General features: G+C 43.3%; 1 protein-coding gene across 1 annotated transcript; it reads left to right on the top strand.

Annotated features, from left to right (window-relative positions):
- The first annotated feature begins 1,756 nt into the window (after nucleotides 1-1,756).
- Nucleotides 1,757-2,197, top strand: LOC118724063 (60S ribosomal protein L29). Its single transcript, XM_036446965.2, has one exon. The coding sequence runs from the start codon at nucleotides 1,793-1,795 to the stop codon at nucleotides 2,132-2,134; it is 342 nt and encodes a 113-aa protein (XP_036302858.1). The 5' UTR covers nucleotides 1,757-1,792; the 3' UTR covers nucleotides 2,135-2,197.
- The last annotated feature ends 14,744 nt before the right edge of the window (nucleotides 2,198-16,941 follow it).

Raw genomic sequence — 16,941 nt, 5'->3', positions numbered from 1 at the left:
TTGACAAATCTTCATGATTAAAAAAAAGAGAGAGACAGAATTCACAAATAACCCATACCAGGAATGATAAAAGGGATACACTACAGGTATTAAATACAAGATGAGATATGATGAACAATTATATGACAATAAATTTGAAAATTAAAAAAATGGAAAAATTCATAGAGAAAAACAATTTAGCAAAAGTGATTAAAGAAGAAGTAAAATGCTTAAAAATTTCTACAACCACTGAAGGAAATGAATTGGTAGGAAAAACATTTCACAATAAAAACTTCAGGCTCAGAAGGCCTTCCTGGTAGGACTTTCACCAAATATTCATACAAGACATTATTGTAATCTTACACACATTCTTTCACCCACAAAAAGAAGGGGTTCCCAATGCTAGCCTAGCATCTCCTTAATACTACCCAATACTTAGCCAAGGAAGCCAAAAAGCAATCCCTCTTCCTCATGAACAAACAGGCAAAAGTCCTTTAAACACATGAGCAAACCAAACTTAGTATCATTTGAAATGGACAAAACGCAATGAGCGAATGGAGTTTGTACCAAGAACACCAGGTGGTTTATCCTTAAGAAAATTAATTACTGTTATTCACAACACTCAGAAAGTAAAAGAGAAACAGCATATGATTGGTTTAATACATGCAAAAAGAAGCATTTGATAAAATGCAACGCATCTGTGATAAAGCTTGGCAATCTAACCACCTGCAGCAAATATTCAATACATTAACGGTGAAATGGCGAAGCTCTTCCCTGGCCAGCAGGAGCAAATCAAGGACATCGGCTGCCATCCTGTCTCCACACCAGCACAATGAGACAAGAAAAGGGACAAAGTATAATCGAAAAATATAAACAAGAAATGGGGGAAGAAGAAAGAGCCCTGTGGGGTTGGATGGAGGGCGTGATGCTGATTCATTAATAAAAAACACATAAACGCTACAATTACATCCCATATTTACATGCCCATGTAAAACTAAAATAAGAAGAGAGTTTAGCTAGCTGACTAGCTCTGTTCCTTCCTTCAAGGAGGATATGAGCCGGGACTGGTTTGGCTCAATGGATAGAGCGTCGGCTTGGGGACTGAAGGGCCCCAGGTTCGATTCCGGTCAAGGGCATGTACCTTGGTTGCAGGCATATCCCCAGTAGGGGGTGTGCAAGAGGCAGCTGATCGATGATTCTCTCTCATTGATGTTTCAAACTCTCTCTCTCTCTCCCTTCCTCTCTGTACAAAAATACAATAAATAAAATATATATATATATATTTTTTTTTAAAAAGGAGGATGCGAGCAACACAAATTGGGAATCAGTCTTTTTCTTAGGATATCTTTGCCTTTAAAAATCTCTAGCAAAGAAATTGCACCAGTTACATAAAATTCAAAGTAATTTTTAAAAATCAGCTACAGCCTCGGGCTTCTGTACAGAGATGGCCAAGTCCAAGAACCACACCACACACTACCAGTCCTGAAAATGGCACAGAAACGGCATCAAGAAACCCCGGTTATGCCTAAACCGGTTTGGCTCAGTGGTAGAGCGTCGGTCTGTGGACTGAAATGTCCCGGGTTCGATTCCGGTCAAGGGCATGTACTTGGTTGCAGGCACATCCCTGGTGGGGGGTGTGCAAGAGGCAGCTGGTCGATGTTTCTCTCTCATCAACATTTCTAGCTCTCTATCCCTTTCCCTTCCTCTCTGTAAAAAAAATCAATAAAATATATTTAAAAGAAAAGAAAAGAAAAGAAACCCTGGTCACAAAGAAAAAATCTCTTAGGGGGTAGAGCCCAAGTTCCTAAGGAACATGCGCTTTGCCAAGAAGCACAACAAGAAGGGCCTAAAGAAGATGCAGGCCAACAACGCCAAGGCCAGGAGCGCCCGCGCTGAGGCCAACAAGGCCCTGGTCAAGCCTAAGGTTCCCAGGTCCAACATCCCAAAGGGCTGTAGCCACAAACTCAGCCGACTTGCCTACATCGCTCACCCCAAGCTTGGAAAACATGCTCGTGCCTGCATTGCCAAGAGGCTCAGGCTCTGCCGGCCAAAGGCCAAGGCCAAGGCGGAAACCAAGCCCCAGGCTGCAGGTGCGGCTGCAGCTCAGGCTCCTGCCTCCAAAGGTGCCCAGACCCCCATGAAGGCTCCACAGTAGAGGTCTCTGCCTGCCGACGTGAGGACGGAAGGACTGGAGAGCGGAAGGGCCCTGGGCTGCTGTCTGCGTGGCGCTGGTGCCATCCCATGCTGCTTGTACAGATGAACCTGCGGCAGGATAAAAAAAAAAAATCAGTTTGTGCGATGAGAGCTACAACACAATTAGAAAATTCTAGTGTTGAAGGAGACTTTATTTTATTTTATTTTTTAAAATATATTTTACTGATTTTTTACATAGAGGAAGAGAGAGGGATAGAGAGTTAGAAACATCGACGAGAGAAACATCAATCAGCTGCCTCTTGCATACCCCCTAATGGGGATGTGTCCGCAACCAATGTATATGCCCTTGATCAGAATCAAATCTGGGACCTTTCAGTCTGCAGGCCGATGCTCTATCCACTGAGCCAATCCTGTTTCAGCTGAAGGAGACTTTAAGGATGATCTCATTCAAAAGGAAATCTCTTCGATGTTTGTGAGTGTGGCTGTTGGGGGAGGTACCCGCCTGCTTTGGGGAGGACCTGACACCTGCTGCCCCCACTTGGGAAGCTCTCCAGAGCAATGATAGAAGGGCGCGGTGTCAAGCAAAGAGGAACAACCCACTTAGGGTGACAGATCGCAGCTGATTCAATGCGATTTTGCATGCTCACTAAGTGGTGTCCTAGCACCAGCTAGTGGCAGGAATTAATGAAGACGTTATTTGCCAGGAAAAACAGAACATTTGTCATAAGGAAATTTTACATTTCAATTTCTCGAGCAGCTTTTAGGCAGCTTCCACAGTCCATCATTTTTACCCTCTCGACTACATAACTCAGACATCTTCATAGAAAATGCTGAAGGGTGCTGTTTTGCTGAAAGAAAAAAAAAAATGGTGAGGGACTTGCGTCCGCAATTGACAGAATCCTGGGAAGATGGTTGAGGATGGGAGCGGGGAAAGAAGGGAATGAAAAATCGTTGTGTTTGGAAAAACAAACAAACAAAAAAAAACTACCCTTGAATATATAGCCTTCACAGAGCTTGTGAGTGTGGAGCAATTTCTTGGTCTTCACCCTAATTCAGTCTGAAGGGTCCTCTGGTTGTCCTTGAGAGCAGTTATTAACTAAGACCCCAGCCCAGGTATTATCACCCACATGATGGAAAATCTGAAATTTCAAACAGACCATCACATCACAATCTGAGCCAGCTCTGACACCGTTTTTACTCTTCTTTTTTGTAGACAAAGAGAATTAAGGGCTTTTCTGGCTAATTTTCTATATATAGATTTTATATATATATTATTGATTTCAGAGAGGAAGGAAGAGGGGGAGAGAGAGAGAAACATCAACAATGAGAGAAAAATCATTGATTGGCTGCTTCCTGCATGCCCCCTACTGGGGATCGAGCCTGCAACCCGGGCATGTACCCTGATGGGAATCAAACCATGACCTCCTGGTTCAGAGGTCAACACCCAACTACTGAGCAACCCTAGCCATGCTCTGTAGCTGATTTGACCCTGGTAGCTAGCCTGCTCTGACGCCGTCAATGTAGCTTACCTTCGTTATTGCTTTCACACCCAGAAGATCCAGTGCGTCCACACAGCACATGCAGCATTAATTCATGATGATCACAAGGTGTGATTAAACTGCATGCAATAGCTAAGAGCTAGAAGATGCACACAATTCAACATGTGCTTATTTCAAATTACTCTGTGGTGGGTGCTGATGGGTCGGAGATTAAGTCCCCGACCTCACAGACTTCACAGTTCAGTGGCGAGAAGGAGATGCCCACTGCCAGGTAATGCAGAGGGGAAAGAAAATGTTCTTCAGTTTCTAAATTGTTAATATCTGGCACCGTGCGAAGATTTACAGGGAGGATCTCATTCAGTCCTCGCACCACAATGAGGTAGATTCCATTCCTACCTTCATCTCATGTGTGCAAAAAAAAAAAAAAATGAGGCTGCAGAGAGAGGAGCAATTTTCCTAAAGCTGGAGGTGGTAGCGATAAGAGGAAGTCCATCCTTTTTACCCCTTGACTACATATCTCAGACATCATCATTTCACATGCTTGGCCAAGTTGTTAACATGTCTTTAAAAGACTTCTTAAAGAAAAAAAAAAAAAAAACTTTCTTATCCTCCAACCCAGGATAGATGTATTTACTCTTGCTTATCGATTTATGTTAGCACTAGAGGCCCAGTACATGAAAATGCATGCCGTGGGGTGGGGGTCCCTCAGCCCGGCCTGCTCCCTCTCACAGTTGCCCTCAGGGGCAGGAGGTGACCTGGCAATCACGAAAACGATGCCCCATCACATCTCTGCTGCTGCCACTGCTGACAGCGCAAACCTCGGCCTACCCTGATTACTTGAGCCTCAGGCAGCCCTGGGCAGCTGGGCAGCTGCCATCTGAGGCTTGCCTGTGCCTCAGGCCGGCCCTGAGTGGCTGGGGGCTGAGGGGACTGGGGGACTCCGGAGGCAGGCATGTGGAGGCTTGCCACGAGCCTGCCAACCCGGTGGGGCTGAGGGGCCTGGGCACCACCATCTTGTGGCTGTGGGCACCGCCATCTTTGAGGGTGGGGCAGTCAATTAGCATATTCACTCCTATTGACTGTGGGCACCTCCATCTTTGCGACAGCATGAGGGCCAATTAGCATATTGCCTTTTTATTAGATAGGATGGATACATGGACAGTTGTTATACACTTTGATTTAGAATCCAGCACTATCTTCTTATTTTGTTGCTCAGCTTGTTCCCAGCTTTGGCCATTGGGAGATGTCTCGGCTGGCTCATATATCCCTTTGACATCCCCCATCATTGTATTTTTTACTTATTTGAAAATTTTCTTATTTTTTGGCACTATAAGACTCCCCAGTCTTATCATGTAAATGTCCTTGTTGGCTGTGTTTGAAAACTATATTAGCCCTAACTTGTTTGGCTCAGTGGATAGAGCATCGGCCTGCGGACTGAAGGGTCCCAGGTTTGATTCCGGTCAAGGTCACATGCCTGGGCTATGGGCTCAATCTCCTGTAGGGGGTGTGCAAGAGGCAGCCAATCAATGATTCTCTCTCATCATTGATGATTCTATCTCTCTCTCCCTTTCCCTTCCTCTATGAAATTAATAAAAGTATATTTTAAAAAACTATATTAATCTTATTCATTTGATCAGGTGCTCTGTAAGCCCAGTGTACATGAGCCTAGATTTGTGGCTACACATTGAGTTTCCCAGTACATTATTTCTGTCTTTCTTTCTTAAAAAAAAAAAAAATATATATATATATATATATATATATATATATATATATATATATATATATATTTTTTTTTTTTTATTGATTTCAGAGAGAAAGATAGAAACATCAATGTTGAGAGACAATCATGGATTGGCTGCCCTCTGCACGCCCCACACTAGGGACTGAGCCTGCAACCCAGACATGTGCCCTTGACCGGAATCGAACCTGGGACTCTTCAATCCGCAGGCTGATGTTCTATCCATTGAGCCAAACCAGTTAGCGCTATTTCTGTATTTCTACCTTCCTTTTGAATGGAGGTGGGAATTGACTGGGTTTGACTACCAACCTCTGAGGCTGGATTTGAACCTGGAGCAGCACCGATTTACGACAACGGCATTAACTCAGTGCTTTCTGTTGCTTCCAATAAACTAGAGAAATTATTAGTCTCTTCACATCATGCTGACTGTCTCATATTCTGCTTTGGTTGAACAGCTGGAGCCAAAGGAACCTAACAGCTATGTGCCCTCTGGCAAGGTTTCCCAACCTCAGCCCTGCTGATGTTTGGGGCTGGACACTTCCTTGTTGTGGGTGGGGCTGTGCTGTCACGGAGAGTGTTCCCAGCATCCCTGGCCCCACCCACGAGGTAACAGTCGCACCCACCACGTTGTGACAACCAAAATGTCTCTGGACATTGTCCCAAGTACACCCAGGGGTACAACCACCTCCAGTTGAAATCGAACTTCCATAATAATAACCTGAGACATTTCTATTTGCAGGCTCACCACAGAGAAGAGGCTCGAAGGCCTGGAGTCAACAGTCCTTTTACCGTGGAATCGGATCAGCTTTGATTCACTGGGCAAGACTAGTCAAAGGCAACCTTCCAGGACCAAGCAGGGTGGCTGGCATTTGGGCAATTTGAAAAGTGATTCCAAAGGTCGGTCTGTTTCGTTCATTGAAACACCTGTACCTACGTGGTGAGTGTTAGCGCTGTGGTCCTGGCCGGCGTCCAGCCCAGGTGGGCGCAGCTGCCTGCCTTGGTTCTCCTTCCAACATCCGTTGGGCGCATGGTGCCTTTCTTCTGTTCGGCGCTGCATGTCTAAACCACAATTATTATCTCAGCTGGCAGAGATTAGTCAGGGGATATTAACTCCTGATCTGTTCCTAACGTTTCAGTTGGCCAAGCCCTGGAGGGTGAAACGGACAACTTGAGTTTCCCCACTTTGGCTCTGGGGCATGGAATCATGGAGAGAGAAACCTTGAAATAGTTCATAAATCTGTGCAGGACATGCTTAGAGGAAGATTAGTCTTATAGGAAGTAAAACAAGCTCATCACAGTGTCCAGCACTTTGCTGTGTAGACATGATTGAAGGACATTCCTGATGGCCCCCATCTTGCCTCTGATCGGGAGCCCTGCTTACACCTGTCCTTTCAGGAAACGGTGCCCTTCTACGACTTTTCTCAATCCCTGTTCCCCATAAACAGCCAGTCCTGTATTTTAACCCCTGTAGAGGCCTTGTCTCTGCATAGCAGCAGTGTGAATGGAATACACCTAGGATACCAACTTGTCCAGGTCTGTACAGGACTTTCTGATTTTTGCACTGAAAGTATGGGTCCCAGGAAATCCTTCCATCCCCGTCAAACCAGGATAGTTCGTTACCTTAACTCCTTGAAGGCCACATCCATATCTCATTTGCTGTGACCTCAACCCTCTCCAAACACACCTCTCAGCATGTAGGTCCGGAAGTGATTTTGCATCTTTAAAAAAAAAAAAAAAAAAAAAAAGGTTTGATGTGAGAAATGGAAACTAACTGCAACTCTCCGACTGGCCACGAGGGGGCGTGCTCTCCCACATAGCCAGTGCTGCCTGGCTATGGAGGCCAGTTCTGGGTTAGCAGTGCTCTAATTCAAAGGCCCGACACTTAGTGATTGCCTAAAGGGTAGAAATTAAAAAAAACAAAAACAAAACAAAACAAAACAAAAAAACAGTCAAGTCAAAGTCATCTTTAGTCCTTAAAAAAAGAGATAAAGAGAAACCAGTGTTTATGAAATGTACCATTCATTCTGAGTACCACCAAGTTCCAGGAGTCTTACGTTCCTGATTCACCTTACAAAGTGACAATTGTGGCTAAGTAGCTGAAAATCACAGAGTTGGGTGAAACTTCAAAGACCACCATCAGCCCACCACCATCACCCTATTATTTTAAAGAAGAACCATGAAATGGGAGAGTTACACTCTGTTTCCTTGGAGGTGGGGGTTTGGGAAAGCGGAACAGATGATGCTTAACGAAGTCCTTGGTCCATGCCAGTCACCAGGAACAGGGCTGGGGTGCAGGCATCACTCCCCAGTGTGCACACCCACAGGAGGCTGGGTGGGAAATGGGACCACAAGGGCCCCAGAGCGATGGCGAGACAAGGAGTCCCAGCCCTTGTTACCTTCCGAGCCCACAGAGAGCAGAGGCCAGTATTGCTGAACCACGTTACGGAGCTCAGAGAGCAAAGCGAAGGGGATGTGGACAACGGTTGAGGCTATTCAGCATGAGAACTAACCAAGAGTCTTTAGGAGAGACTCGGGAGAAGGGACGGGGGGACTGCACGTCCCATGGATGTCAGGCCACCTGTGCTTGCCACCTGCCAGAACTGACAAAGCCAACCCCAACTAAATCCAAAACTGAAATACCAAGAATACCCCCAGGGGGAAAGGCATCTGGTGGTCATTGTTGTCAAAGTGAAGAAAGAGGAAGAGCAGGGTGATTTTTTTTTTTTTTTTTTTTTTTTTTACAGAGAGGAAGGGAGAGGGATAGAGAGAAACATCAACGAGAGGGAAACATCGATCAGCTGCCTCCTGCACACCCCCTACTGGGGACGTGCCCCCAAACAAGGTACATGCACTTGATTGGAATTGAACCTGAGACCCTTGAATCTCCAGGCCGATGCTCTATCCACGGAGCCAAACCGGCCAGGGCAGAGCAGGGCCGTTTTAATGAATTGCTCAGTGTCTTCCTCCTGGGTTTAGGGCAGAAGACACGCGATGTTCTAGAAAGGCGAGGGTGGCTGGGTGAGGGGCTCCTCTTAGAAGAGAGGTATTTCAGTTCCGTTTGCTTTAGGCTCTGCAGCTTTTCACCCCTTACACACATGCTCAGGCGTCCTGGCCCTCGCTGGCTCTTTCCTCTTTCTTTTTTAATGAAAAGCTCAGCAATAGATTTCCCTACGACATAGGATTGATTTGTGTTGGTGTGTGTCTCTACCATTTTGGTAGTCACAGCTTGGGAGACCTGCTATGCTGATGGGAAAAGGATTCATCTTTGCATTACCTTAGCCAAAACATCTATGGTTTTAAAAACATTAAATTATGCATATAAGTATTACCTATGGACACCTGGGGTGGGGCAGGAACCAGCCTGAAGGGGGCAATGGAGGGAAAAGGGGGGTACCTGTAATACTCTCAACAACAAAGATTTTTTTTAAAATATATTTTATTGATATTTTACAGAGAGGAAGGGAGAGAGATAGAGAGCTAGTAATGTCGATGAGAGAGAAGCATTGACCAGCTGCCTCCTGCACACCCCCTACTGGGGATATGCCCGCAACCAAGGTACATGCCCTTGACTGGAATCGAACCTGGGACACTTCAGTCCCCAAGCCGATGCTCTATCCATTGAGCCAAACCGGTTTCGGCAACAACAAAGGTTTTTAAAGAACAAAGAAAGCAAATGGGAAAAAAAAATAAAAAGCAAGAAGAACTAGAAAATAAAGAAATAAAAATGATAAATTAGATTACAATATTGTCCCAACTTACTTGACTGCCACCGAATAAGTTAGGCTGACATTTCTGAATGGCAAACAATCCTTTTCCCCATGGGTATCTTTTTATCCAGGGCAATATCCCTTTAATTCAAAGCATGAAAAATGAAGCCCACGTGATTTCAGGATGAGCACTTTCAAGCTGTGCAGCCTAAGAAAGGAAAACATAACTTTCCAAGAGAATCAACTCTCCAGTAACAAAAAACAAAACAAAAAATCCTTGACTGACAGCTCTCTTCAAGCGCAAATGAGTGACAGCGAGACATTTAAAATTCTCCGTAAGTTGGATGGTACTTCTGGCCCCCTCATGTAAATTTTTAATGTAAGTATTGATATGTCATCTGGTTTTGCCTGTTGAAAATCACTTATGCATACAAATATGCTCAGAATTTGGTACACACATTCTCTGTTCCTTTCCTAAGTCCTGTATTCTTCCCTTGGGGAGCAGAGAGGGTACCAACTTCAGGTGGCAGGACTGAAGGGATCCCCAAAGTTATTGATTCTGGGGAAGGGGGGAAAAGCAAACTCTTTTAAAAAATATATATATTTTATTGATTTTTTTACAGAGAGGAAGGGAGAGAGATAGAGAATTAGAAACATCAATGAGAGAGAGTCATCGATCAGCTGCCTCTTGCACACCCCCTATTGGGGATATGCCCGCAACCAAGGTACATGCCCTTGACCGGAATCAAACCTGGGACCCTTCAGTCCCCAAGTCGATGCTCTATCCATTGAGCCAAACCGGTTTCGGCAAAAGCAAACTCTTAATGGTTGAACCATATACATCACAGTGTATTCTCCTTTAAAAGTCTCATTTCTTTTTCTTTTAAAAAATATGTTTTATTGATTTTCTTATTTTATTTATTTATTTTTTTTACAGAGAGAAAGGGACAGGGATAGAGAGTTAGAAATATTGATGAGAAACATTGATTAGCTGCCTCCTGCACACTCCTTACTGGGGATGTGCCTACAACCAAGGCATGTGCCCTTAACCGGAATCGAACCTGAGATCCTTCAGTCCACAGGCTGATGAGCCAAACCAATTAGGACCGTGGTCGGCAAACTGTGGCTCTCAAGCACATGTGGCTCTTTGGCCCCTTGACTGTGGCCCTTCCACAAAATACCACGGCCTGGTGAGACTATTTTGAAGAAGTGGCATTAGAAGAAGTTTAAGTTTAAAAAATTTGGCTCTCAAAAGAAATGTTAATCGTTGTACTGTTGATATTTGGATCTGTTAACTAATGAGTTTGCTGACTATTGGGTTAGGGCAAAGAAGTCTAATTTCTTATAGCTTCAATGTTAAAAACTATGCAGTTTCTCACTCTGGTGAGAAGCTCCATGTAGCGGTGCCACTCAATGTAGCATCAGCCATGGTTGAAGGGGTCTTTGCTGGATCATCAGCATTACGGGGGATGTTTTTGTTATCATCAGCTCTAAGAAGTTTTTCCATTCCCCCCCCCCCTTTTTTTTTAAATATATTTTATTGATTTTTTACAGAGAGGAAGGGAGAGAGATAGAGAGCTAGAAACATTGATGAAAGAGAAACATCGACCAGCTGCCTCTTGCACACCTCCTACCGGGGATGTGCCCGCAACCAATGTACATGCCCTTGACCGGAATCAAACCTGGGACCTTTCAGTCCGCAGACCGACGCTCTACCACTGAGCCAAACCGGTTTCGGCTTTCCATTTCCCTTTTTTATTCCCTCTGTAACTTATAGGTTATTTGTTAATATTATTTCGTGTCCCAGACACATGGTATTTTTGTGGTCATCCTTTGATATTACATTCTAATTCTACTGAAATATAGCTGAAGAACATGGTCAACATGGTACCTATGATCCTATCCTTTTGGAATGTATTGAGGTTTCTTTTATGATCTAGTTCGTAGTCTATTTTTTAGAATATTTTTTCCATATGGATTCAAAATGTGCAGAAACGTGCAGGAAAAGATGGTGTGCTTTGTTTTTTTGGTGCGTGGCGTTTGTTCTCTCTCATATATATTCACGTAGCAAAGGTTGGAAACATAAAACTAATAAATGCAAGCATGCTGTGCACTCTTGTAGTGCTTTCATCAGTGAAGCAGGAATGAGCATCATGCTGGAGCTATGTAAAGTAATGGCTGCAGAGAGCCACTCCATGACTCTTCCTCAGCCTGTGGTGGGAGAAACCGTCCCGATCCCAACACCCACCCCTCCCCCCAACCCCATACTCCCTAGAGTTCTACTCCCTGTTGTCCTGTCCGGTCCTGTCCAGTGGCCTTTAGGACTTTCTGCTTTGTAATCTCATCATCTGCATACTTGTCTTATCTCCCCCACTGGACTGCTCATTACCTGCACAAAAGTAGAAGCTGCTTGCCGGATGAGTAAATGCATGGATTCCTGATTTGTTTGGTCACATCACTTGCCCACCTTTCATCTGGTTGGAAAAGTGATTTGGGCTACAGACACCAACATTCCAGCTTGGTAAGTGCCTGCGATGACAACTTTTCGTCCCGTTTTTCCTGTAAATATTCGGCCATCTGATTAACCACATTGCGAGTGTACATGAAAGTTTGGATCCATCCCTTTGAACTGAAAGGGCACAGAGGAACCTCTTCTTGCTCTTGGTCCCTGCCTTCTCCAGACCCAATGACCTCCGGGCAGGCGATAACGAAGCGGGCGTCTGCCTGAAGGCGCCTTCCCAGTGTGCAGGGGTTTGGCCCCCCCTAAGGCCCTTCCTTCCCAGGTCCTCTTCTCTGGGGCTCAGCCGACGGCCTGGTGCTCTCTCCCCACACCACCCTCACCGCCCGTCCAGCCTCAGCTCCTTCCACACTGGACACGGGAGCCACAGTTTGCACTTCCCCTTCAACCCATCGTACACTTGCCGACCTTGGTCATTTCAGCTCCCCTCCCCATCTATTCCCCCCACATTTGTATGTTCCTAGTTGTCAAGAGGCAAGTTACCACCTTCTCAAAGAGCATGCTGCTGACCTCAGGCGGAAGCCCTCCTTGGCTCCCCTAGAATGTGTATATATTTTTTAATTTAAATTCTTTATTGTTTAAAGCTTGGGTCAGCAATCTGCAGCTCTCGAGCCACATGCGGCTCTTTGGCCCCTTGAGTGTGGCTCTTCCACAAAATACCATGACTTGGGCGAGTCTATTTTGAAGAAGTGGTGTTAGAAGAAGTTTAAATTAAAAAAAAATTTGGCTCTCCAAAGAAATTTCAATCGTTGTACTGTTGATATTTGGCTCTGTTGACTAATGAGTTTGCCAACCACTAGTTTAAAGTATCACACGAGTCTCCTTTCCCCCCCATTTTGTTGAGCAGAAGCTCTCCCCATCTACTTCCACCCCCCAGTACATCACCACCCCCCATTTGTTACACTCATCTGCATGCACACAGGTCCCCTGGTGGCTCTTTCCCACCCTCCCACCCTCCCCTGCCTTCCCTCTTAGGTTGGATGGTCTGTTTGATGCTTCTCTGTCTCTGGATCAGTATTTGGTCATCAGTTTATGTTGTTCACTACATTCCATAAATGAGTGAGATCATGTTATATTTATCTTTCTCTGATTGGCTTGTTTTGCTTAGCATAATGCTCTCCATCCATGCTGCTGCAAATGGGAAGGATTCTTTCTTTTATACAGCAGGGTACTATTCCATTGAGTAGTTGTACCACAGGTTTTAATTTATTATTTTTTTCCAAAAAATTTTTGATTAACTTTTTATTTATTTTTTGATATTTTTATTTTTTTATTTTTATTTTTATTTTTTAAAATATGTTTTTTATTGATTTTGTACAGAGAGGAAGGGAGAGAGACAGAGAGTTAGAAACATCGATTAGAGAGAGTCATCAATCAGCTGCCTCTTGCACACCCCCTACTGGGGATATGCCCGCAACCAAGGTACATGCCCTTGACCGGAATCGAACCTGGGACCCTTCAGTCCCCAAGCCGACGCTCTATCCATTGAGCCAAACCGGTCTCGGCTTGATTAACTTTTTAAAAACATATATACTTTTATTGATTTCAGAGAGAAAGAAAGATAGAGAGAGAGAGAGAGAAACATTAATGACAGAGAATCATTGATTGGCTGCCTCCTGCCACCCCCTACTGGGATCGAGCACACAACCCAGGCATGTGCTCTTGACTGGAATAGAATATGGGACCCTTCAGTCTGCAGGCCAGTAGGCCAAAATGGCTAGGGCATACCACAGGTTTTTAATCCACTCACCTGTTGATGGGCATTTAGGCTGTTTCCAAATTTTAGCTATTGTAAATTATGCTGCTGTGAACATAAGGGTGCATATATTCTTTCTGATTGCTGTTTCTGATTTCTTGGAATATATTCCTAGAAATGGAATTACTGGGTCAAATGGGAGTTCCATTTTTAATTTTTTCAGTAAACACCATACTGTTTTCCACAGTGGCTACACCAGTCTGCATTCCCACCAGTGTATGAGGGATCCTTTTACTCAGCATCCTCTCCAGCACTTGTCGTTTGTTGATTTGTTGATGATTGCCATTCTGACAGGTGTGAGATGGTATCTCATTGCTATTTTGATTTGCATCTCTCAGATGATTAGTGATTTTGAGCATGTTTTCATATGTCTTTTGGCTTTTGTATGTCCTCTTTAGAAAAGTGTTTATTTAGGTCCTTTGCTCATTTTTTCATTGGATTGTTTATCTTCCTTTTGTCAAATTGTATGAGTTCCCTGTAAATTTTGGAGATTAAACCCTTATTGGAGATAACATTGGGAAATATGTTCTCCCATGCAGTGGGCTTTCTTGTTGTTTTGTTGATGGTTCCTTTTGCTGTGCAGAAGCTTTTTATTTTGATATAGTCCCATTTGTTTAGTTTCTTTTTAGTTTCCATTGTCCTAGGAGCTGTATTGGTAAAGATATTGCTAGGACATACCGTATTTTTCGGACCATAAGACGCTCCGGACCATAAGACGCACCAGTTTTTAGAGAAGGGAAATGAAGAAAAAAAGATTCTGAAACAAATAGTGTCCTAAAATATTTCATGTGCATTAAAACCCAACATCACAGTCATAAACACATGTAATCAACCCTGTAAAGTAAACAGCAGCATTTAGAACCATTTTAGAGCCGGGCAAGCACACAGAGACCACACAGAGCCGGGCAAGTAAAAAAACTTTTTTTTAAAAGTATATGTGTAGGCTATATTTGGACCATAAGATGCAGGGACTTTTTGCCCCCACTTCTGGGGGGGAAAAAAGTGCGTCTTATGGTCCGAAAAATACGGTAGGTCTGATATTTTGCTGCCTATGGATTCTTGTAAGATTTTTCTGGTTTCCCGCCTTATGTTTAAGTCTTTTGCCAATTTGAGTTTATTGTTGTGTATGGTGTAAGTTGGTGTTCTAGTTTCATTTTTTTTTTTTTTTTGCATATATCTGACCAATTGCCTCAACACCATTTATTGAAGAGACTGTCTTGACTTCATTGTATGCTCTTGCCTCTTTTGTCGAATATTAATTGAGCATAATGGCTTGGGTTGATTTCTGGGTTCTCTATTCTGTTCCATGGCCTATATGTCTTGTGCCAGTACCAGGCAGTTTTGAAAACAATGACTTTGTATATAGCTTGACATCTGGTATTTTGATCCCTCCAACTTTGTTCTTCTTTCTCAGGATTGCTGTGGGTATTTGGGGTATTGTTTTATTCCAGATGACTTTTTGAAGAATTTGTTCTAGGTCTGTGAAATATGCCATTGGTATTTTAATGGGGATTGCACTGAATCTATAAACTGCTTTGGGTAGTATGGACATTTTAATGATGTTGATTCTACCAGTCCATCAACACGGTATATTTTTCCATTGGTTTATGTCTTCCTCTATCTGTTTTTTCAATGTCCTATAATTAGTTCTGAGTGTAGTTTTTTTTTTTTTTTTTTTTTTTTTTTTAACTACATCCTTAGTTAAGTTTATGGAATGTGTACTTTTTTAAAGACACCTTTGTGTTAGCACCTCATTGTCTGGTTCCTTGGTAGATGCCGTCCATAGCCAGGAGTCCATTGGTTTTATGAGAGCAGAGGCTGAGTCTTATTCACCTTTTTAAATTGAGAGGTGGCTCTGCCTCTTGGGTCAGTTTCGGAGTCAGCACCTAGTTATTTCTGGATTTGAATCCTACTTTAACCATATACTTGGACAAGTCACTAAACCTTTCAAGGTGTCAGTGAATAACAATAATAATACCAAAGGTGGTATAATAATAATAATAATAATAATAATAATAATAATACTTGAGTCATGAAGTTAGAGATAATTATAGAAAGCATTTATCACAATCTCCATCACAATAATAGCAAGATGCTTATTAAACAGGGACCATTTCTGTCTCCTATTTATCTATTACAGTGCCTTACTCATAGCAGGCATTACCCAAACAGGTTTGTGAAATGAACTATGGGAGGTGGGATTATGAGGTTGGTGTATCTCTCTGAATAAACAGGAGCCTGAAGAATATTCCTCGCACTGGCTTAGAGCAAGAAGCCAGAAAAAGTTGAAGCTGAAATGGATCTTGCTAAGGTGATAAAAATAGGTAAAAGCATTTTACTTTTAATGTTACTCTCAGCATTTCAGATGTGTTATAAAGTTGTACACCTAAAGTTTATATTATATAATGTCATTAACCAATGTTATCCCCAAACATTTAATAAAACCCAAAGAAAAGATGGAAGCAACCCAAGCATCTATAGGGAGATGAATGAATACACAACATGTGCTATATACATACAATGGAATAGTATTCAGCCTTAAAAGGGAAGAACATTCTCACATATGCTACAACATGGATGAACTAAGGACATTACGCTAAGTGAAATAAGCCAAATATACAAACTCATCTAGACAGAAAGTAGAGCAGTGGTTGCCAGGGCCTGGGTTCCAGGGGGAGGAATGGGGAGTTGTATGTTAAGGGGTGTAGAGTTTGTTTTGCAAGATGAAATTCTGTGTTATGTGTATTTCACTATAATTTTAAAAATGCTATAATCTTCTGTAAAAGATTAGTTTATTTCCTGCTAAAATATTTTTGTTCTTCAATAGCTACTATAGCCATAGTGTTTCTTAAAGTGTATAGAAAGCACAGATATACATGTAGTACACAAAGAGATAAACAGTATATCTATGATATTAAAATTTCATGGTAGAGGAGGCACAACTAGGAATAAATGTCCCCCAAAAGCTTCTGAGGTGGAGAAGATAAAGAAAAAAAAAAAAGGTTGAGAATATTTGTTTTCCTTGAGTTTGTGCCATTCCAACTGAGCAGACAGTGGCTGACAGTGCTTTTCTAGAAAAATCTCTGGTAGGGTTTCCCTACATTTTGGTGTTTGGGACCAGATAATTCCTTGTTGCAAAGAGGGCTGTTCCGTGCATTGTGGTTGCCTAGCAAGCTCCGTGGCCTCTCCCACTAGGGGCTAGTAGTACCCAGCCCCCAGTATGACAAGCAGACTATCTCCAAATGCTGTGAAATGCCCATTTGGGGGCGAAAATCTCACCCTGGCTGATAGCCACTGCTCTGCAATTAGGTAAAGTTAATCACAACTTGGCCTGTGCGTAGGTTTTGAGTAGAGACCCGGACAGATTAATGACAGTGCCTGGCGGGGCCTGGCAGGCGCTGTCTGGGCTGTGACATCTGTATGGCCACTGCACACTGTTTAAGTGGTGACCTCTGGGACAAAGAACCGCCATGCCTTCTGAACCTGCTTGTGGAACTTTGGGAAAGTGTCATGTTTCTATTGCAAGCCAAAGGATCTGATGAGGACAAGAGAGTTTAAATTTGGGTGGAGGGGTGGAGGAGGGAAACACA

This window comes from Pipistrellus kuhlii, unplaced genomic scaffold (assembly GCF_014108245.1).
Source record: "Pipistrellus kuhlii isolate mPipKuh1 unplaced genomic scaffold, mPipKuh1.p scaffold_m20_p_2, whole genome shotgun sequence".
Taxonomy (NCBI): Eukaryota; Metazoa; Chordata; class Mammalia; order Chiroptera; family Vespertilionidae; genus Pipistrellus; species Pipistrellus kuhlii.
The sequence above is the reverse complement of the archived record's forward strand: the minus strand, read 5'-3'. Positions and strand labels throughout refer to the sequence as shown.